Source organism: Dysidea avara, chromosome 1 (assembly GCF_963678975.1).
Source record: "Dysidea avara chromosome 1, odDysAvar1.4, whole genome shotgun sequence".
NCBI lineage: Eukaryota > Metazoa > Porifera > Demospongiae > Dictyoceratida > Dysideidae > Dysidea > Dysidea avara.
In genome coordinates this window covers 12,349,086-12,372,604 of record NC_089272.1, presented here as the reverse complement: position 1 = coordinate 12,372,604, position 23,519 = coordinate 12,349,086, and the positions used below count along the sequence as shown (strand labels likewise).

The 23,519-nt window shown below is 37.3% G+C and overlaps 2 protein-coding genes across 31 annotated transcripts in view; one reads left to right on the top strand and one right to left on the bottom strand.

The window, feature by feature from the left end:
* LOC136256562 (uncharacterized) overlaps nucleotides 1-23,519 on the top strand; it is a 396,868-nt gene that overhangs the window by 218,222 nt on the left and 155,127 nt on the right. The window lies entirely within an intron of this gene.
* LOC136256716 (AMP deaminase 2-like) overlaps nucleotides 21,666-23,519 on the bottom strand; it is a 30,498-nt gene continuing 28,644 nt past the window's right edge. For 27 of the 30 annotated variants that reach the window (XM_066049778.1, XM_066049766.1, XM_066049804.1 and 24 more), the window contains 2 exons: nucleotides 22,818-23,396; nucleotides 21,666-21,939 (listed from right to left, as the gene is read on the bottom strand). In XM_066049778.1, the coding sequence (XP_065905850.1) occupies nucleotides 23,127-23,396 (270 nt within the window). In that variant the 3' untranslated portion in view covers nucleotides 21,666-21,939; nucleotides 22,818-23,126. Of the gene's footprint in view, nucleotides 21,979-22,817; nucleotides 23,397-23,519 lie in introns of all 30 variants that reach the window. The other 3 variants (XM_066049812.1, XM_066049771.1, XM_066049798.1) reach the window with 3 other exon arrangements.

Below are 23,519 nucleotides of genomic sequence, written 5' to 3'. Positions count from 1 at the left end.
CCATGGTACAATGTTGGGTTGGATTTCTTAATGATTTTGGGAATTAATAATTCCCGAGTCCTGATAATTATGTGCTGTTTTAGTACAGACCAGTTATGTTCAACATTGTTAGTGACCAATCTAATTGGTGACAGTAATATTATTGTTGAATCCTTTGCAATTTCCTCTGGAGTAATTCCATGAATAAATTGGTAAAGTTTGTGGAACTGGCTGATAGCTACAAATATGAGCAGCTCCACAGTAACAAGTTATGATCACTACATCCTTATGGGGCTAAATACGTGATGTTGCCAATGACCTCAGGGCAGGAGTCTAGTAGAAATGACTGCTAATCCCGTAGGATTCTGTGTATTTTGAACATCTTCACAAGCATATTTAATTATAAAAGTCTAAAAAATCATTGCTGGAAACCTATCGCTGAATGAAACTGCTAAATTAATTTCTGGGTAAGTAAAACTACAACAATGATTAATTATATAATTTCTTGTATGATTTAATTGAATTTTGCATTATTATCAGTGCTAGACCTAAGGGATAAATAAATATCCCCAGCAAAAGTGTTTCATTAAAGTTGGCTCAACAAACTCCCAAAAAGACTCTTCACAGGCATACATCCAGAATTTATTAGTTTCCAGATTTTAGTGGTGGTGAGTTATATGGAGAAATTGAGTTACGGAGTTGTAGCTATATGGTGGTAGGAATCTTGGGGCACAGCCCACAGATTTTAAGCGTTAAAATGCTTTAAAATTTCACATGGATTTTATAAACTGTTATGAGCTTCGCAAGTCCTAAATTTTATGGTTTATGCATACGGCTTGCCAGGTATTGTAATGATCTAAGAACATTCCAAATTCTCAATGAATAATTTAAGTTAAGGTTAGCTGCTAAATTACTCCTTAATTCAACACTTATGTTATTCTTTAGTATAAAAGACTGTACTTTGTTATGGATATCATATTAAAGTACTTCTGACTGCTCTGTTAGAATACATCTGCATGACTGATCTATTAGAGTATCTCCTTGTGCTCCCTTCATCCACTTTTGAGAAATCAGATTAGCTTGTAATTATACTGCCCTGCTCCATTCAAACTAATTGTGTACTTTTGTACTGCCAAACTAAGATAGAATAGTGTTTTGCACTGCAAGCCTAGAAGTAAAATTTCAAAGGGTGCTCCAGAACCCCAGGAACCTCCTTAAATATTCCCAAGTTATTTATCATAACACAAGGTGTAAAGTTTGATGAACAATGAATTTGAATAAGTACACCTCCTCCATGACCAGCTTGTTTACTTTCAAGTACATTTTGCTTAAGTGGGTTTCCTAGCTGTTGTATTCTTCCTACTGTATTGCTCTAAATTATTACTCCAGCAAAATTGACACATTAATGCTTGGTTTCCCACCAAAAGTTTTGCCATACTTTTTGACTTTTGGATTTTTTAGATAAATAGAAACAGGTCCATTCTCACAATATTATACATTTTTATTGTATCAGTAACTTCTATAAGCCCACTTTATAAGTAGCACTATTATATCAAGCCATCTATGTGCATTATTTTCCCCAATGACAGTATTTCCATTGTAAAACTACCATACAATAATATTCTCTCCTCAATTTTTTTCTGCGTGTGTTGCAATAAAATTTTCCACATCGTCTTACCCACTATGCAACTTTTAATCACATTATAAATCTTCAGTGGCCATCACTGGTGCATAATTACAGGTATGTAGAGAAGAGCTGTTTACTTTTTTAAAATATATTATTATTAATAGGCTTTATAGCGCAACAAATATTATTCTGTACATTTACAAGTTGTGCGAGTCAGAACAGATAGGAGTTGCACTAAAGGTAATTTTGTGATGATACCTGTAAATATACAGAAGTTATTATGATATAAAAAGTAGTGTAATTGTTTGGTTAAAGGAATTTGTAATATTTGGGAAACCAAGGTTTAATTACTAAACAGATATATAAACCACTTGCCTTGAACAAGCCTCTTGCAAAAGAGTACATATCAGAAAATTTAACAAGATGTGTGCATTATAGAGCAACACGTGTATATTGCCTCCTTCATATAGTAAATAAACACAAAATCAGACATGCAGATGCACCTTACACACTAATACTATACAACTCAATGGGCCAGGCAGTGATGTATAATTGCTCACATACACATAAATACACATATATAATATTTATTAACACAACGTCATGTATGTCTCCTTACCAAAAACATCTTTGCATTGTGTTTTCAGTGTGCATAATTATATTTCCATCTATACACTGGTACAGCCAGACCTCTCTGCTTTGCAGGACACTGAATGCTCTATAGTTTGTGAACTGCATTGTTTATACAGATTTTAATGTCATGGCCACTGCTAGAGAGTTCTGAGGTCAGAATGGTGAGCATAGTAGTAGCTGAAGTTTTGAGCAACCCAGCATAGTGTAATATAGATAAACCTTGTACTTAGCTAATGTAGCTATGTATGTTATTATCATCAATGTGGCCAATCACAAGTGTCCAGGATTAAATTGTTCCATCAACTTTTGATGGAACAATCTTGAACAATGGTCAATAAACAAGGTTGCTACTCTTCAAGTGTGGCTACTATTCATGGATACCCAGTGGCCAAAATAAAGGAAAGAGTGTTAATCTACAGTAGTCAAGACTGGACACTAGTGAATGGTGGTTGGTACACACAGCGCAACTGGAAACATATACGGATATATACAAAACAGTCATTTTCAGACGTATACAGAGAATATACAGTCAAATACAGAGATGGAGCAAGATGGCAGGCCGTATACAGGTATATAGGGTACTAAGTTGGATGTGCCTGTTGTGGTTAATACACTAATAATGATTGGGCTGGGTGAGCGAAGTTAATATTGCATGACAAGCACTGATTTCAATAGAGCAGTCACACTTAGAACAATCAATCATAGAGCAATCATTTTGTAAAGAGCTCAGCTGCAAACAAATCACCTGTACAGAATTCAGCTACAAACAAATCACCCTGTAGAGAAATCAGCTAGAAGAAGCAACCTTGTAGAGTGTTAAGTTACAAAGAAACCACCATGCAGAGAGTTCTGTAATAAATATATGGATTATATATATATATAATTTGTACATTTACTGATAAATTCTAAAGTGTTTAACATCTGCTTCATCTTTTCTTCTTCCTGTGGTAAAGAAAAAGATAGGTTTAAAAAGTCCCAAAGCCAGCCATAGGTCGGCTTTGGGGTATACAAATACAAAAAGAAGTGAAATCTAATCCAAAACAGCTAAGCTGTAAAAAAAGTGTGCGGCCCTCAAAAAGGCTATGGTGAAAAAAGATGTGAAATCCAAGGTGGCGGCCAAGAAATGGCTGTGATGGTAGGTTAATGATAAAAATTTTAATAACGACAATCCAGGTGAATTTTGTGCCAAGACCAAGTGGCACCAAAATTCACCTGAATTGTCATTATTAAATTTTTTACCATTAACCTACCATCACAGCCATTTCTTGGCCGCCACCTTGGATTTCACATCTTATTTTCATCCTGGCCTTTTTGGGGGCCGCACTCTTTTTTACAGCTTGGCTGTTTTGGTTTAGATATCACTTCTTTTTGTATTGCAAGCCACAAAGCCAGCCATTAACTGGCTTTGGTGCTTCCTTCTAACTTGTTTTTTTCTTTTCTGCAGGAATAGAGGAACAAAGAAAGAAATGTAGTGTACAGTTATTTGTCTGATTAAATGTATATTTAACAATGAAAGATAATCATACTGTAGGTAATAAGGTGACTTCTTATACATAACTGAACTGTAGCTGAAACTCCCATTGTTTGTAGATGAACTCTTTTCAGAGTGACTTGTTTCTAGCTGAACTCTCTACATGGTGATTTGTTTTGAACACATATTTCTACTGGGTGATTTATTTGTAGCTGATCCCTATAAGGCAATTTATATCTAGCTGATATCTCTACAGGGTGACTTGTTTGTAGCTGTATTATTTCCCCCAATGACAGTATTTTCATTGTAGAACTACCATACAATAATATTTTCTCCTCAAATATTTTTTGCTTGTGTTGCAATAAACGTTTCCACATTTATGCTACTTTTAATTACATTATAAATCTTCAACAAACATTATTCTGTACAATTACAAGATAGGAGTTGCACTAAAGGTAATTTTGTGCTGATACCTGCAAATATCCAGAAGTTATTAGGAAATAAAAAACTGGTGTAATTGTTTGGTTAAGGGAATTTATAACATTTGGGAAACCAAGGGTTAATTGCTAAACAGATAATTATATAAACCACTTGCCTTCAACAAACCTCTTGCAAAAGAGTACATATCAGAAAATTTAACAAGATATGTGCATTATAGAGCAACACGTGTATATTGCCTCCTTCATACAGCAAATAAACACAAAATCAGACATGCAGATGCACCTTACACACTAATACTATACAACTCAATGGGCCAGGCAGTGATGTATAATTGCTCACATACACATAAACACACATAATATTTATTAACACAACATCATGTATGTCTCCTTACCAAAAACATCTTTGCATTGTATTTTCAGTGTGCATAATTATTTTTCCACCTATACACTGGTACAGCCAGACCTCTCTGCTTTGCTGGACACTGAATGCTCTATAGTTTGTGAACTGCATTGTTTATACAGATTTTAATGTCATGGCCACTGTTAGAGAGTTCTGAGGTCAGAATGGTGAGCATAGTAGTAGTAGCTGAAGTTTTGAGCAACCCAGCATAGTGTAATATAGATAAATCTGGTACCTAGCTAATGTAGCTATGTATGCTACTATCATCAATGTGGCCAATCACAAGTGTCAAGGATTAGATTGTTCCATCAACTTTTGATGGAACAATCTTGAACAATGGTCAATAAACAAGGATTGCTACTCTTCAAGTGTGGCTACTATTCATGGATACCCAGTGGCCAAAATAAAGGAAAGAGTGTTAATCTACAGTAGTCAAGACTGGACACTAGTGAATGGTGGTTGGTACAATGGAACCTTTTCCAGACTATATACTTTAACCCAGGTACTTCATTTGTCTGAACAGTCATAGACACATAGCTGTTGATAAGTAAATCTTAGACAATGATGAAGTTTGGCTCTAGACCAAAACACAAGAAAGGAGCCTATAAAGGTTGCTGTTTACCTGTAAATAACTACTACTTGCAATTGGTTTCTAGGAGATGTAATATTATAGTTTTACAGCCCAGATTAGTCCATTACACAGTTTATACACATCCTCTGATTAAGAACACTCTGTGGTAACACTCCCAGTCTCAATTACATATAGATAACATTAATTGATAGCTATAACAGTACTGGTGTTTAACTAGCATTCTTCACTTATAGACATATGGATAGTAGTTAGGGTCCGCAATCCGAAAAATCAACTTCTACAAATCAACCCCCCTACCATTGTGGGATGTTCATTGTAGTATCCCATTGCTTGATCCACCATGAAACCGGAGGCACGATTGTTGTCTTCACAGAAATATCATTTTCAGTATCTCACAAGATGCAAGATTTATTTTTAAAATTTCGTGCTCAACACAAAGGACCGGATGAAACTTGCTACTTAGCCTAATCGTATCCAGAGTTGTTGTAGTTGAAAACTACGCACAGAAATAAGTAAACGGTTTGCTGGGTGCCCGGCACAGGGTTGCTTTCTTTGAAAAACAGACAAAGAAATACGAAGTTTCGAATTCAAACTGCCCTACCACCCAGAGCAAGAGAAGCCAACTCTTCCTCATAGTGTTTCGATACGGTTGGGTGCATAGTCTGTCTATGCTGTTAGTTTGGAAAAGATCTGAGACTTCTCACCATCTGGGTGACGAGCGTAAAAATTTTTTGTAGCATCAAAGAATTGTGTTGCGAATTCTACCCATTTCCAGCGCTTCTGCAGCCACAACAATCATCAATTATAGACTAAAACTATGGCAAAAGATGTCCCTGAACGTTTGGTAACAGCGGTTGTCAATTATTATTTCATCCACAGCTTCCACGCCTCGCTCTAAGCTATGCATCAAGGGAGGCAGCAAAATCGTCCAAATTTGACTTCACCTCTAACGCTCCACAGCAGTTTCAAATCTTCACTAGATCACCCTACATCACCATTATGCTGCAAAACATCCCAAAACAAACCGAAAAATGCACAAAATCTTTCATTTTTTATTCGAGCTGGGTGGAGCTCCTGGTGAGCTGCTGGTATACTGCATCATATGAAATCACAGAAACATCAACTACTACTACTACTACTACCAAACGTTTTGAACCATCATTTATCATCATTCTAAACAAAATTAAGTGACCAGTGTGGCATCAGAAGTACTGGAAAGCAGTTTGGTACCATTGAGAGAATCCCTTGAAATGACGCAAGAAAATTTTGACGTTCTTCACCCAGATGGTGAGAAGTCTCAGATCCTTTCCAAACTAACAGCATAGACGGACTATGCATCCAACCTTAACACATCACTATGAGGAAGAGTTGGCTTTTCTTGTCTTGGCTGGTAGGGCAGTTTGAATTCGAAAATTTGTGTTTCGTTTTCTGCTTTTTGAGAGAAAGCAACCCTGTGCCGGGAACTCAGTGAATCATTTGCTTATTGCTGTGCGTACTTTTTAACTACATTAACTCTAGATAATATCTAGCTAAGCAGCAAGTTCTATCCTGTTCTTTGTGTGGAGCCCGAAATTTTAAAAATAATTTTTTCATCTTACGAAATACTAAAATCGATAGTTCTGTGAAGACAACAACCGTGCCTCCGGTTTCATGGTGGATCTAGCAATGGGATACTACAATGAACATCCCACAATGGTAGGGGGATCGATTTGTGAAAGTTGATTTTTCGGATTGCGGACCCTATAGTAGTGTGAAACAGACTAGCTATATCCTGTGTACTGTAAATAAGGATGGTTATTGTATATCAAGACACACGATAGTGTGTCGTGCGGCCCAAGAAGCCGGCGCGCCACACCGTGAGTATATTGACAGGAAGAACGAAAACGTCATTTTCACACCTTTGTATCTCGGTGATCACTTATCTGATTGGAACCAAATTTGCTAAACAGTTGCCCACCAGCCAAGGGAGTCTACATTCCAAATTTGAAGGAAATCGCTCCAGCCATTTCCGAGATACGAGCTGCCAAAGTATCGTTTTTTTTTCTTCGTTTTTTTTCTCTTCTTCTTCGTCTTTTCGCACACTTGCAAAAATTGCTATAACAAGCAAACGAGTACTCCGATCGCCTTGAAATTTGGCACGCAGAAAGGAAGTCCAAAGGCGAATGCTAGCATCAAATGTGGTACAAATCCGATGAATGGTTCAGGAGTTATGACCGATTATTCGCGTAAAACAAGATCGATTTGTTGTCACGCCTACAGGGTAAACCGCTTCATGGAATGAGTTGAAAATTGCTATGTAGATGGAGTAACCATCGTAGGAGTGCCTTTTGGTGGTTTGAACGGAATCGAGATAAAGACCACGGAGATATGACACAAAACCCAACCTGTGTCACAATTACGCGATCGATTTTTATGAATAAAAAAGTATTAGTTTTCACGCCTACTAAGCAAACCGCTTAGAGCAATGAGCTGAAAATCGGTGTATAGCTGGAATAATCTTCATAGAAAGTCCTTGCAGTAGTACAGAAGAATCGGATTACAAACCACTGAGTTATGATTCGACAGCCAACTCCGTGTAGCAAATGCGAGATCGAGATACTCTAATAGAACAGTCACCCTAATAGAGCATTCGGCTAATTTATTTACTCCATTATAGAATTTTATTACATTACAAGTTATTCTGTAGGGAGTTCAGCTGCAAACAGTTAATCTTATAGACAGTTCAGCAAGAAGACAGTCACCATGTGGAGAGTTAAGCAAATATATCACTATAGAGATTCAGAACATTACAAGTCACACTGAAGAAAGTTCAGCTATAAACAAGTCATGCACTGTGTAGAGAATTCAGCTACAATTAAGTCACTCTCTAGAGAATTCAGTTACACAGAATTCAGCTACACACAAGTCACTGTGGAGAGAGTTCAGCTACAAACAAATTACCCTTTAGAGTGATCAGCTACAAACAAAACACTTTGCAAGGTGTTCAGCTGCAACAAATCAACCTTTAGAGCGATCAGCAATGAACAAATCAACACAAATCTACCTGTAGAGAGATCAGCTAAAAACAAATCACCCTGAAGAGAGTTCAGCTACAAAAAATCACCCTGTAGAGACATCAGCTAGAAACTAGACACAATGTAAGGAGTTCAGCTACAAGCAATCACCCTGTAGAGAGTTCCGCTAAAACAAATCAACCTACAGAGAGATCAGCTACAAACAAATCACCTTATAGAGAGTTCAGCTACAAACAGATTACCTGTAGAAAGATCGGCTACAAACAAATCAATCTGCAGAGAGATCAGCTACACACAAATCAACTTGTAGAGAGATCAGCTAGAAACTACACACAATGTAAGGAGTTCAGCTACAAACAAATCACCCTGTAGAGAGATCAGCTACAAACCAGACACAAAGTAAGGAGTGCAGCTACAAGTAAATTACCCAGTAGAGAGTTCATCTACAAACAAATCAACCTGTAGAGCAATCAGCTAGAAACAAATCACCCTGAAGAGAGGTCAGCTACAAAAAATCACCCTGTAGAGAGATCAGCTAGAAACAAATCACCCTGAAGAGAGGTCAGCTACAAAAAAATCACCCTGTAGAGAGTTCAGCAACAAAGAAACCACCATGTAGAGAGTTCAGCTACAAACAAATCAGCCTGTAGAGAGTTCAGCTAAAACAAATCAACCTGCAGAGAGATCAACTACAAACAAATCACCTTATAGAGAGTTCAGCTACAAACAAATTACCCTATAGAGAGATCGGCTACAAACAAATCAACCTGCAGAGAGATCAGCTACAACCAATTCAACTTGTAGAGAGATCAGCTACAAACAAATCACCCTGTAGAGAGATCAGCTAGAAACTACACACAATGTAAGGAGTTCAGCTACAAGCAAATCACCCTGTAGAGAGTTCAGCTACAAACAAACCAACCTGTAGAGCGATCAGCTAGAAACAAATCACCCTGAAGAGAGGTCAGCTACAAAAAATCACCCTGTAGAGATATCAGCTAGAAACAAATCACCCTGAAGAGAGGTCAGCTACAAACAAAACACTTTTCAGGGAATTCAGCTACAAACAAATCAGCTTGTAGAGAGATCAGTTACACACAAATCAACCTGTAGAGAGATAAGCTAGAAACAAATCACCCTGTAGAGAGTAGCTACAAGCAAAACACCCTTTAGAGAGTTCAGCAACAAAGAAACCACCATGTAGAGAGTTCAGCTGCAAACAAATCACCTTATAGAGAGTTCAGCTACAAACAAATCACCCTGTAGAGAGATCAGCTAGAAACTAGACACAATGTAAGGAGTTCAGCTACAAGCAAATCACCCTTTAGTGAGTTCAGCTACAAACAAATCAACCTGCAGTGAGATCACCTACAAAAAAGCACCTTGTACAGAGTTCAGCTACAAACAAATTACCCTGTAGAGAGATCGGCTACAAACAAATCAACCAGTAGAAAGATCAGCTACACACAAATCAACTTGTAGAGAGATCAGCTACAAACAAATCACCCTGTAGAGAGATCAGCTAGAAACTAGACACAATGTAAGGAATTTCAGCTACAAGTAAATCCCCCTGTAGAGAGTTCAGCTAAAACAAATCAACCTGCAGAGAGATCAGCTACAAATAAATCACTTTACAGATAGGTTAGCTACAAACAAATTACCTTGTAGAGAGATCGACTGCAAATTAATCAACCTGCAGAGAGATCAGCTACACACAAATCAACTTGTAGAGAGATCAGCTACAAACAAATCACCCTGTAGCGAGATCAGCTAGAAACTAGATACAATGCAAGGAGTTCAGCTACAAGCAAAATCACCCTTTAGTGAGTTCAGCTACAAACAAATCAACCTGCAGTGAGATCACCCACAAAAACGCACTTGTACAGAGTTCAGTTACAAACAAATCACCCTGTAGAGAGATCAGGTAGAAGAATTCACCTTGTAGAGAGTTCAGCAACAAAGAAACCACCATGTAGAGAGTTCAGCTGCAAACAAATCACACAGTTGAAAGATCAGCTAGAAGAAGTTACCTTGTAGAGAGTTCAGTTACAAAGAAACCATCATATAGAGAGTTCAGCTACAAAGAAATTACCCCGTAGAAAGTTCAGCTAGAAGAAGTCACCTTGTAAAGAGTTCTGCTACAAAGAAACCATCATGTACAGAGTTCAGCTACAAAGAAACCACCTGTACAGAATTCAACTACAAACAAATTACCCTGTATAGAGATCAGCTAGAAGAAGTTACCCTGTAGATTGTTCAGCTACAAACAAATCACCCTGTAGAGAGATCAGCTAGAAGAAGTTACTTTGTAGAGAGTTCAGCTACAAAGAAATAACCATGTAGAGAGTTCAGCTGCAAACAAATCACTCTGTAGAGAGTTCAGCTACAAAGAAACCGCCATGTAGAGAGTTCAGCCTCATACAAACCACCTTGTAGAGAATTCAACTGCAACAAATTACCCTGTAGAGAAGAAGTTACCTTGTAGAGAGTTCAGCTACAAAGAAACCATCATGTAGGGAGTTCAGCTACAAAGAAACCACCATGTAGAGAGAGAGTTTAGCTGCAAACAAATCACTTGTAGAGAGTTCAGCTAGAAACAAATCACCCCGTAGAGAGATCAGCTGGATGAAGTCACCTTGTAGAGAGTCCAGCTACAAAGAAACCATCATGTAGGGAGTTCAGCTGCAAACAAATCACCCTGCAGAGAGTTCAGCTACAAAAAAAATCACCCTGTAGAGAGTTCAGTTAGACGAAGTCACCTTATAGAGAGTTCAGCTACAAAGAAACCATCATGTAGAGAGTTCGGCTACAAAGACACCACCATGTAGAGAGTTTAGCTGCAAACAAATCACCTGTAGAGAGTTCAGCTAGAAACAAAATACCCTGTAGAGAGACCAGCTAGAAGAGGTTACCTTGTAGAGAGTTCAGCTACAAAGAAACCATCCTGTATATAGTTCAGCTACATTTCAAGTCACCCAGTAGAGAGAACAGCTGCAAAAAGTATCCTGTGGGGAATAATGGGCATGTAATAAATATATGTATATGATTTGTATAATTACTAATAAAATCAAAAATAATTGAAGTACTAAAATTCTTCTTTAAGTTCTTTTCTTCTTCCTGTAGTAAAGAAAAAAACACATGGGTTAAAAAGCCCCAAAGCCAGTCATAGGCCGGCTTTGCAGTATACAAATACAAAAAGAAGTGATATCTAATCAAAAACAGCCAAGCTGTAAAAAAAGGTGCGGCCCCCAAAAAGGCCATGGTGAAAAAAGATGTGAAATCCAAGGTGGCGGCCAAGAAATGGCTGTGATGGTAGGTTAATGGTTACATTTTAATAACGACAATTCAGGTGAATTTGGTGCCAAGACCAAGCGGCACAAAATTCACCTGAATTGTCGTTATTAAAATGTAACCATTAACCTACCATCACAGCCATTTCTTGGCCGCCACCTTGGATTTCACATCTTTTTTCACCATGGCCTTTTTGGGGGCCGCACCTTTTTTTACAGCTTGGCTGTTTTTGATTAGATATATTTAGACTGTCACTATTCAAGTGAGGTCTACTGTAATGGTACTTACTATATATTCAACAGTGGCCACTAATCAAGGGTGATGTTAAATTACTAGACAGATGTTAATAACATTGTGAGCAGGTTGAATTTTTTATAATTTTGTGTGTGATTCATGATTACCTTTGTTTGGTATTTTGTAGTGGAGAAGAATAATAAGCAGATTTGGGCAAAGTTGTGTAGGTGAAAAGGATAATATGCTAGTTAAAGGGAAAATGTGTATTGATGAAACTATAGCCTGGCTGTTAAATGGTGACACATGGAAAAATGGTGCCATGATAATTATTTGGTATCACTATATGCAGAATTTCTGAAGGATAACATAAAATCCTCTAAAATATTCTTTGGGAATTTTTCTACAGTTGTTTTAATATTAATGTACACAGTTGCCAAATAGCAACATAAATTAATATCAATTATTCAGAGTTCAATAAAAAAATAGCTAAGTTTTAAACACTCTAACTACTTAAAATGCTCTGATAGTTACTAAACAAATTCATTTTCACTGATGTCAAGTTGATCAGTGACAATGTGTCTTTAGCAATAATCTTTTTAGTATTTAACAATGCTCTCCCCAACAGTTTCCACTGGCTTTTACAGACTTAAATCCACAATTGACTGGCTGTTATTATGACGACATTTATATGAATTTTCATGTGACAATATGCGTTTAGACTGTATAAGCTTCAATGAACTCTTTGTGGTTGCATCATGACTGACACCTTAAAGCATTACACAACCTTGTGACCTCTGTGACCTGTAAATATGTACTTCAATGTTAATGCTTTCCACACATTGATGTCTAATAATGTTATGCTAGCTTTCCCTAATTGTTCTGTTGATGTACCAGCAGCATCATATTCACTAATCAACAGTGACATAATTATGGTGTGTATAATACTCCACACAGCATAACTGTATGGTATTTCCCTGCCCATAGTTATGCATGCTGGTATGCTGTATATGTTGTGTCACAACCACTCCAGGCATGGGAAGCAAAAGATGTGATGTCACTGTACTTTACCACCAACTTTATAGCAATAAGATTCCATATTGTCCACACCTGTCCATCAATTTGTGCACCGATAGCTATTTATTAATGCTGTAGAAGAGCATAAAGTTAATACATTTGTGTCAAAAATTCAATACATTTGTGTCAAAAATTCATTCTCCATTGTGCATAGTTGTAACAGAAATTATACGTCATTGCTTCAATTTCAATGTTACTACAGTAAGTGAGTAAGACTGATACTACAGTAAGTGAGTAAACTGTAGTAGCTCTAGTGACAAAGTATGTTGAATGAATGGGCTTAGATAAGTGAAGTGGGACCCTCTGGTAGATTTATAACATAATTGGCAGCCCTTTTCTTCATTCACACTAGGAATTGTAGTCTGTTGATCACAATGACCACATCTAAGAGTGAATCATTTATTGTACACAATACCCTAATGACAAAGTACTTGAAAAGTCCATAGTTTCACTTGTTCCATGATATGTACAGTAACCTACCTAGATAATTAATCAACAAACTACACATATCCTATACTAACCACATGCACATTGTATTGTATTTATTTAGTTCACATGACTGTTATAGTTACATTCCATGCTGGAATAATGTTTTGACCAACGCAACCTCCTTTGCTTAAAGAATGCAATTATTAGCCTAAAATTTCAAACATCCATAACTTTTTTCCCCAAACAGGATTTTGAATGTTATTCTCCAGAAAACTCTGCATCTAATGATACCAAATTTATCTTCAACTTGTTACTATTAATTTTATTTCCAGATATGATAATTGTTTTACCAGCTGCAGGATAAAATATTTCTGAGTGGAAAGGCAAGAACAAGTGATAAGGATTCAGTGAAATGTCAACTGCTGGTTCAATCTTAAAACAGCTGTTTTCATCATTGACATCTACATGATCAAAGACATGACAGAGAACACAATTTTTGACAAGATTCTGATGTGCTAATGCACACACCAGTATGTCTTGTTGACTGCATGGCTAATAAAACGATGATGTCGTATTATTAATGCCAAAGATTATTGCAATGTTGTTTTTAAAATGATTTAAATGTGACTAATTTATTACATTGTTAGTACAGTGGAACCTCAATTATCTGAAACCCTTAGGACCAGGGGTGGTCCTTTGGTCCTTAAGTGTGTATCTCTAAACCTGTGTATAAAATAACTTTAAAATAGCTTAAAGAACATTTAAATATATATATTTTTATCAACTACCCTAATAGAACAGTCACTACTCTAATAGAGCAGTCATTTCTGTACTTTGGTTAACCGAGAATTAGTATCCAGATAACTGAGGTTCCACTGTACTGGTTTATACTGTATATAATGCAGGAACACAAAATGAATAATGTGTGAATATAAGAGTACTAGCTATAGCTATACAGATTGCCAACAAAATGATGAAAACATCATTTTAAATTGCATCTTTTACAATATTATTGCAGGGTGTAAAGTTACTGGGGTGGTAGACATTCCAAGATGACTGTAATTGGACTATAATATGAATTGTCTAACAAATTCTATATTACATCACCCTCTCAGTGCTTCAAGCACTCTTTGCTTGCAGTCCATTTAGTTATGTCCTTTTTCTTTTCTTAGCTTCCTGAAGGTAACTAACGTATGCACTAGCTTGTCATGATCAGTAAAACATTATCAATTCTTGCTACAAACATAGAAAATAGGGGCAAGCCTTAGCGGTCAGGGGCGGATCCAGAGTTTGGAAATAGGGGGGCACCTTGCTCAAAAAAGTTGAAGAGCAAAAAAAAAAAAAAGGTCTCAACAATAATAGCTAGTTATCCTTTACCAAATATATTATATCATGTATGTTATGTAAAATAAAATCCTATTTATAGCTTCATAAGTAAGCTGCACTGCCTCATGAACATTGTGACTGCTTTATTAGAGTAATTGACTGCTCTATTAGAGTATCTCGATCTTGTATGCAATTTCTTGAAGGGGGGGGGGGGGGGGGGGGAATTTGCCCCAAATGCCCCATCCTGGATCCGCCATTGGCGGTCCCACCATTTTGATGATAATTGTTATGGATTCATGTTGCTTGCTTGAATTTACTTCATCTCCTTATAAGAGTTAAAGGCTATTGTCATGTAGACCAAAAGCTAACCCACCTATATTCATTCTTTATGCATCACAACCATAAATTATGCCATCTAAGTGCTAACCATACAAACTACTGTCAAGCCACTATACAGTTCTTAGTGGTAATATCTAGCACTTATACCAATGCACATATATAATAATGCACAACCCTGGCCTATCATCCTTGATAGCTTGTAAGATACTGACTGATCATTTATGCAATATTTGTACAGGGGTGTATATCATGCCCCTGTGTGCCGATATAAATTCGATATGTTCAAAATATATGTCTTTCACATAGTAATTTTGTGCTGAACTGTGCAGTTGAGAATTATGTACATTGTAGAATGTCTATTTAAAACTGTCAGTACCTGAATAAGTCATCGCTATCAGATTGTAGGCTTCCCTTTCAATGCTATGCATTCACTTAGTAGATACCGCTACCTATACATGCTACAAATGTAGTACGTACCTTAACAGGATCAACAGTAAATGACACATTATTCTTCATATTACCAATGAAAAATGAATCCTTATATGGATCATCAGTAAAAAACAGTATTCAATGACATACATATCCTTATATGATCATCAGTAAATGACACTGATTATTCTTTGCATTAGCAACAATGTACGTGTAAATTTTCCATAGTTTTTGTGCATAAAAAATCCAATGAATAGTACGGTCGTAAACCCCAATTCCATGACCACTCTTTGGCTAAGATATTTTGTTGGTGGAATTGAGTTCCAGGGACCTTTTCTAAAATAATTAGCTTCCAGGTCCCTCCCAAAACTTTCAGTATTTTTTGTCAGAGGGCATGCAGAATGAAAAATGGCTGCAACCGGCACAGCAACTCATTCCTTGCAAACTACTCTATCTCACAAATTAAAGCAATTAATACCCTAAACCTGCATAATAATATTATTTCCTGCGGTATAAGTAATTTGATTATTCAGCTAGTGTGTACATAACAGCAACCACAAGAATTTTGTATAGCAATTAATGGCAAAAACCATGCCTTCAATTTGGTGCAAACATTTCTAGGTTAGAGTGTTCTGATGTTTCTTACAGTACAATAAACACTATTGGATGGTTAACAAAGGCCTATAATCTGTCTGACAGAAAAGTTGTAATACAACCTCGTAACTTACACCTGCCTTTTCTTTCCCTTCCGTTGTGTAGGCTACATGACTATCATTTTAAAAATCACTTTAGTATGTTGGTAATGCTAGTAATCACTTTGTATGCTGCTGATCACTCTAGTATGTTAGTATGTTTAGTATGTACGATGGTTTCATGCTAGTTTGAATGTGGAACAGGGAAAGAGTAATGACTGTTTTCATATGTCTTATAATCAACCACCCAACACATCAGTTGTAAATGACATAATGAATAAGTTATCAGTTAATCACAAGCCCTTTGCCTTCTTGGTGGGAGATCATCCTGTGTGTGTCCTTGTCACTCTGCTCAAGGCTGAGAATCCAGTAAAGTACCATAACATTGTGCCCTTACTCATTCCATTCCATACACAGTGTTCAATGATGAGCGCTATCTACAAAATAATGTTACAAGGATAGTGAGCTGAAAGATTTTCTTTTGGCTGGAGGAGTCATTGCTGATGGCTCTGTTGATTATACTCTAAAGGGCAGGCACTTCAAAAGGGGGCTGCATTGCTTAAAGCATGTGTACATATGAAGTACTTATGAGTCAGTTGGTGAAGGAGAGACTCACCCCCACATCTGGCAAAATTAAATAAAAGAAAATCTGGAAGTCTTTCTCAAGAATCTCGTGCTTATGCACATAGGCACCAGGGGAGGATGCTGACTTAGAAGACTTGTTACTATCTTATTCACCCATGCGGATGCCAGTAACATGGCAAACTATTGGAAAGACTTCCTGTCCATGGTAGATGCGCTCATGCAGAATGTGCATGCAGTCTATATCTGCAACTGGGATGAGTATACCAGCTCACAGTGTGCCATGCTACCATGGATGATAACATATGACAACAATGAGTATGGGAGATGGCTATTTGGGCGATGCTTACAACACTTCCTTTAAATTAAGTCTCCGCACTGACTTTACTCAATCTATCATTGGCAATCCCTACTTCAACATGGCCTGGGACATGTGGATAGAGTGCACAATAAATAAGTTAAATAAAATGAATTCTGGCTGGCTATCTATCCTCAAGGATGAAAAGTAGCTCTTGGTTCACTGCAGAAATGTGAACCAAGTGACCCGAATTAGAGCTGCTCATAATTCCCTGGCAAATAGAAGAGAATTCAAGCAGAATGTAGCTCAAGATGGATGAAGAAGATGAACAGTGCATGCATGATTTTGTAATTTGCTTATGTTATTTGAGTTTGACTCTTTTCCATTTAACCCATCCTCACCTGTCCTTTGCACCTTATAATCAGCCATGTCTGCCTCTGATAAACTCATTGCAGACTTTAACTCAGCTAATGCTGCAGAAGAGAAAAAGTTGACCATTCTCCCTCCATGAACATGTCCCTTTGAGCAAATGCTTAACATAAAGGATCAAGCAATGAAAAACCTAGAGAGGACCACAGAGTAAGAGCTACTGAGACGGAGCAAAATGCTTTTAGGGCAGTTATTGACCTGGTTGAGGACAGTCAACTTGTGAACCTTCCAGAACTGCTGGAGCATCATGTTATTGATGAGTGTCTAGTCTTATTCAACTCTACCTACAGAAAGACTCAAAAGAGCAAGCACAGAATCTAAATCCTTGCTTAAGCATGTCACAGAAAAGATCAATTTTTTTTGAGATACACACATACATGCAAATAAGTGTACAGTACAGAATTTTAATAAATAAAAGAAAAAGAAAGTCATCACACTCAATTAACTGTGAGAAGAGAGGCAAATTCTGCTCAATCTCGTGTCGACGGAATCATTGCCATTACAGATGCAGCATTGCCATGTTGAACATTGATAGCAACCTTTTGAATCAATAATTGGGTGGCCCTATTATCACCAGGGTGCTCCATTACCCGGGAACCTATCCGCCTCACTAATGAGCATGTACATGATCCCAAGCATCCAAGGTCTCAACACATAATATATTAGAGGGGAGAAGTAAAAAGATGGCCTGGAGTCAGAGAAGAATACTTCCTGATCTTAGCTGACTCTGTAGAGTTTGTCAGCTGGGCTGAGCCGTCTGGCACCACTTTGGTACGATACACTCTAGATACCCTCTAATAGAACAGTATATCAATCTTTCTCTGTAATATGTATTCTGATAAGCAAGAATTTATGGTAATGCACAAGTGTTCTGCCTATAATACTAGCAATATACTCAATGCTTTCAGGCACCTATTATGTTCATTACACAATCGGTGGATCCCTAATGCCAATTGTATGCTGTATAAACATATATACCACAATATTTAACATAAAGCTCCAATACAATTTGTAGCTTAGAATTATAATAAATGATGTAATACAGCAGCAATATTTTGTTGCTTGTGGAATAAAGATCATGTGGAGGAATTCATCAAACTTGAGTTTTGTATGAATTTTACAACTTAGACTATGGCATGCCTAATATGCTGTGAAGTTTTGTCATAAATGAGGTATTAATAGCCAATATATACCCACAGTATCTAGACTGGTTAGATACCCGTGACAAATTTTTTTTGTTATGTGTACCACATGCTTTGATGGATTCCAGTTAAACAGCTATCAGAAATTATCAGATTTACTAACCACTTAGCATATAGCAGGTTACAAGGTGAAAAAAATTCTTCACAGTTTTCTTGGATCAGCAGCTATATCCATGAAAACTTCCCCCCTTGAAGTTTGCAGCTTAATCATGATGGTATTGTTTGAGTATTATAAATGTATAAAAGATCCTGAAAAGTAAAGAAATTCCTCATGGATAGTGGCACTCTGTAAAAACAATCTCCCTAAAAAAGCTCCCACTATGGGCTATCTCCCTACTGTGGCTGAAACAAACACTGCAACTATATTGGATACTTAAAGATTTTGATCTCATGTGATCCATTCAATCAGTCTAGCTATACTAAAAATAAACTTGCCTTACTGATCTCTCTACAGGGGGATTTTTTCTAAATGAATACTGTACAGGGTGATTTATTTCTAGCTGATCTTTCTACTGAGAGATTTGTTCGTAGCTGGACTCTCCATGGGGGTGACTTGAATAGTTGGGCTCTTACAGGGTGACTTGATCATGCTGATCTCTCTTTGTTTCCAGCTGATCTCTTATATAGTGATTCTTTTCTAGCTGATCTCTCTACAGCGTGATTTGTTTCTGACTAATCTGACTTATTTCTAGCTGAACTCCCAGAGAACAGCCTATGAAATTGCCATGGTAAAACATGTAGCTTTCATGGACACTGCCTGTGAAAATATGACAATTCATGGACACTTCCTACGAATACTTAACAATATTATTCATGGCCTCTGTAAAAATAAAATTTTCTTGCGCAATTGTGCCATGAAATAATTTGCCAGTGCTATGAAATTACCACGAAATCTCCACTTTTCAAGGTATGCATGGATATTACCATGAAATATCTATGAAATGACTTTTATGGCACTGTTCTCTGGTAGTGTTAGGTAAACGGTGACTTCATTCTATCTGATGTCTCTACAGAGTGACTTGTTTCTAATTGATCTTTCAACAGAATGATTTGTTTCAAGCTGATACTTCTACAAGGTGATTTGTATCTAGCTGATCTCTCTACAGGGTGACTAATTCCTACCTGATCCTTCTGCAGGGTTACTTATTTCTAGCTAATCTTTCTACATGTGATGATTTTTCTAGCTGATTTACGTACATGACAGGGTGACTTCTTACTGGTTGAACTCTCTATAAGCTGATCACACTACAGGATGATTTGAAATGTAGTTGAACCCTTTGCAGGATAAATTGTTTCTAGCTGATCTCTGCAGGGTGAACTGTTTCTAGCTGATTTTTCTACAGGTGACTTGTTCTAGCTGATCTCTCTACAGAATGATTGTGTAACTGATCTTTCCACAGGGTGACTTGTTTCTAGCTGATCTCTCTACAAGGTAACTTGTTGCCATCTGAACTCTCAACAGGGTGACTTGAAGTATAATTGAACTCTCTTCAGGTTGACTGGTTTCCAGCTGAATATTCTACAGGGTGATTTGAAATGTGGTATAACACTTTGCAGGGTGACTTGTTAACTTGATCTCTCTACAGGGTGACCTTTTTTAGTTAAGTGCCATACACAGTGACTTATAATAGTGTTAAATTCTCTACAATCCATAGATGAATGTTTTCAGAGAGTAATTATTTACTTTAGCTGACTACTCTATCAGAGTATCTCAATTGCGCACTTGTTACACCTAGTTGACTTTTGTAGTGTAACTCAGTAGTTTTTGATCTGATTCCTTGTAAACTACTCAAATATCATTGTACAATAATTATTCTACTTATCTACCAATTTTCAGCTGATTCCATTAGCTAGCTATTTGCCTGGTAGGCTAGTCTCGTGTATCCAGACCACTACTTTTCTTTTGTGTGGGTGTCAGGAAAAGTAGGATTCCCACACAAAAGAAAAGTAGTGGTCTGGCTAAACGAGACTACTGGTAGGCATGGTAAGTATACTAAAAACTCGATCATGCAATTTTTACACATGGTTGGCGTTTTTGTTATAACTCCATTAATGTTAGTGCAATTTCTTTCAAACTACAAAAGGTTTGCACAACGATAGTTACTCCATGTACAGACCAATTTTCAAGGTTTTCTGTCAAGCGGTTTACCCTGGAGGCGTGACAACAGATCGCCTTTGGAATTTTGAAAAATCGCGTATAACTCCCTTGTTCTTTGTCTGATCTGTACCCCTGTAAATGTGAGCTATGGATGCATGAAAACTGCATTTTCCTGGTTCCTGTAAAATACACACTTGTCGCATGCCTGCACTGGCTGTACTTGGCCTCACGACACACTATCGTGTCTTAATAAATGCATAACATGTTTCACTGATAATGAAGGCCACACACTCTTTTACAGCTTAGCTGCTTTTGCATGGATTTCATATTTTTGTATGCTATACAGCAAGGTTAAATAATGGAGAAGAGAGTATCTAACTTAGCATTAGTCCATCTAAAATGACCACTTTAAATACTTGAACACAGAAAATGACTACAATACTGGCTTTGGAGTTTTTTTACCCACATTTCTTCTTATCTACAGACACAGTGATGATTATTGCAGACAGAAAGTACTGTATTATTTTGTAAGTAGAGTTTTCATTTATGCAATACAAGTTAAGTGATCCATGATAACAGTGGTTCAGTATTTGGGTGCTCAGATGGCTGGAACCCTGGCAAGTTTTTTTTGTCAATATTTTCATGCACTTTCTCACCTTGCAGTGACTGTTCTATTCAAATATCTCTTAACCCGTGATTTACAGTTGTTTGATTTTTGTTTTGTAAAAAATTGTAACTATTAGTTAGATGTTACTTCTTTGTTTGTCAAAAAAACCAAAAAAGGCACTGTTACAATGGCTAACCTATGTACACATCAAAATATCAAATTATTCCCATGAGCCGTTTGCCCTATAGCAGTGCAGCTATAATTCAAAAATGGTGTGCTTTGGGGAAGGGACAATGGAGTTATGCAGACATGAAAATTGTGTTTTCTTTCTGTCAATATACATATGGTGTGCCGTGTCAGCTTTCTAGGCCACACGACACACTCCATGTGCCTTGTCCGTGTGAGTCAGCTGCTACTATTTGATAGTTATATAACATTTCATTTTAGTACACAACACATAGTTACAGTAAACTTCGTGTTTCATTTTATCTTCTGGTCTTCATCCTTCTTCATGCAATGAAACCATATTGAGGCGTTAATTTTCCGTATCAACATTTTCTTTGAGCAGCATATTTAGTGCCACAATATTATTTAATGCTTATACTCAGTAGATACCTGCAACTTCACAATAGGTTCAAGACCCCATCTATTAACACAATCTTGGTTGAATAATAACGATCAACTACTGAGATCACACCTGGTAGCTGAAAGGCTGACTCTTGATACTCCAATACAGCATGTGCAGTCACTCTAATAGAACAGTTACATATGTATACATGTAGCTGTATGCTATAACAAAAAACCAAACAAACTAGTATCATACAGTACAATAGTACTATATAGTAGGGACCACAAAGGTGTAGGAGTAGCCCACAAAAAAACATTACCCAAAACCAGCCCCGATTTTTCCAGACGATGATAAGGCAGGTAAAACTAGGCCCAACAAGCATTTGAATCGACCCGAAATGCTTTCAGCAAGTTGCTACAAAATTTTCTACCAATTGACTATCTGACTGACTGACTGACTGATGCCCTAAGACAAGCGTAACTGGATAATAGTTAAGGCTATGAGCTTGATTTTTTTCACTCATTCGGCATTGCTTCAGATCAAGAGGTGCCTTTTGGCATACCGTAGTACGCACAGTGCATTATACATGGACTAACCAATGTCTTCCTTTGTAATCCCGTTCATCTTGGCTGACAGCGAAAGGTGCCAATTTGGCAGTAGCACATAATGGCTTCCCTTCACAATGGAAATTGTCTGTATTTTTCATAGCAGTTACTTTGATTACAGAGGTGCTTTTTGAACAGTTCTTGATTTGTAACGCTGTGTAATGGGTCGAACATCGCTGACCACAAAGCTTAATGGATACTTCACTTTCCAGACAATAATTGGTAGCTGGGACACACGGCACCATTTCTTTCATTTATGTGGTATGTGTGTGTTCACCAGTCATAATAATTCCATTTTACAAATGAAGTTAAACAAATACACAAAAAATTTCACCAGAACAACAAGAGCCATCACACAGATACGTACATGCTTCAACTGAAAAATTAGCAGCACTATAGACTAATTCAAGAAATAAAATTTTATAGGTACATATTAAACTATTATACAAACTTACGCCAGCAAAATCGCTCATATCTCTTTTACCAGTGATATTAACACGAGGGTTATCTAGTCTTGCACAAACACCAGTGGCTTTTAAAACTGAAGGCATCTGCACATCTCCAGTTGAAGTATTTCTCTCTCTTTTCTGCTGTAGTGGATCCTTAGGACTTTCCTCCTCTGTCTCGGGTAACTCAAAAGTATTTATTTGAAGCAGCTTCTATGTTATCAATGCTCCCTCCAAGACCAGAATAGTGTACCAAGTCGATAGTAACAGCAGCAGCAGTTGTGAGATCTGGTGAATATTTCATGGTTGGAGAACTCGTTAATTCAGGAGTAGCACCACGACTGCCATCTCTGTGTCTATCAAGTTTAGCTGTACAGCCAAATGATGGAACGCATCATCATCAGTAGACATTTGTGATGTCAGGTTAGTTGGTACAGTGTTGGCTCTGGCGCTAAGCTGTTGTGCTTGAAAACTGTGAGGTGGACCATCCACAGTGGCCATCTTATTGAACTCCGTGGTGACATCAACTTCAGTCATCTTGCCAACCTCCTCCAACCGAGGGGAACGGCACTCATTTTGTTCTTCCATCTGAAGTAGAAATCACAAATGAGCACAACTACATGCATACATCTGAACAAATAATTATACAAACGAACATGTAACACTTTCACACCTCAGATCAAAGGAGCCGCCCAGGCTACATTTCGTATG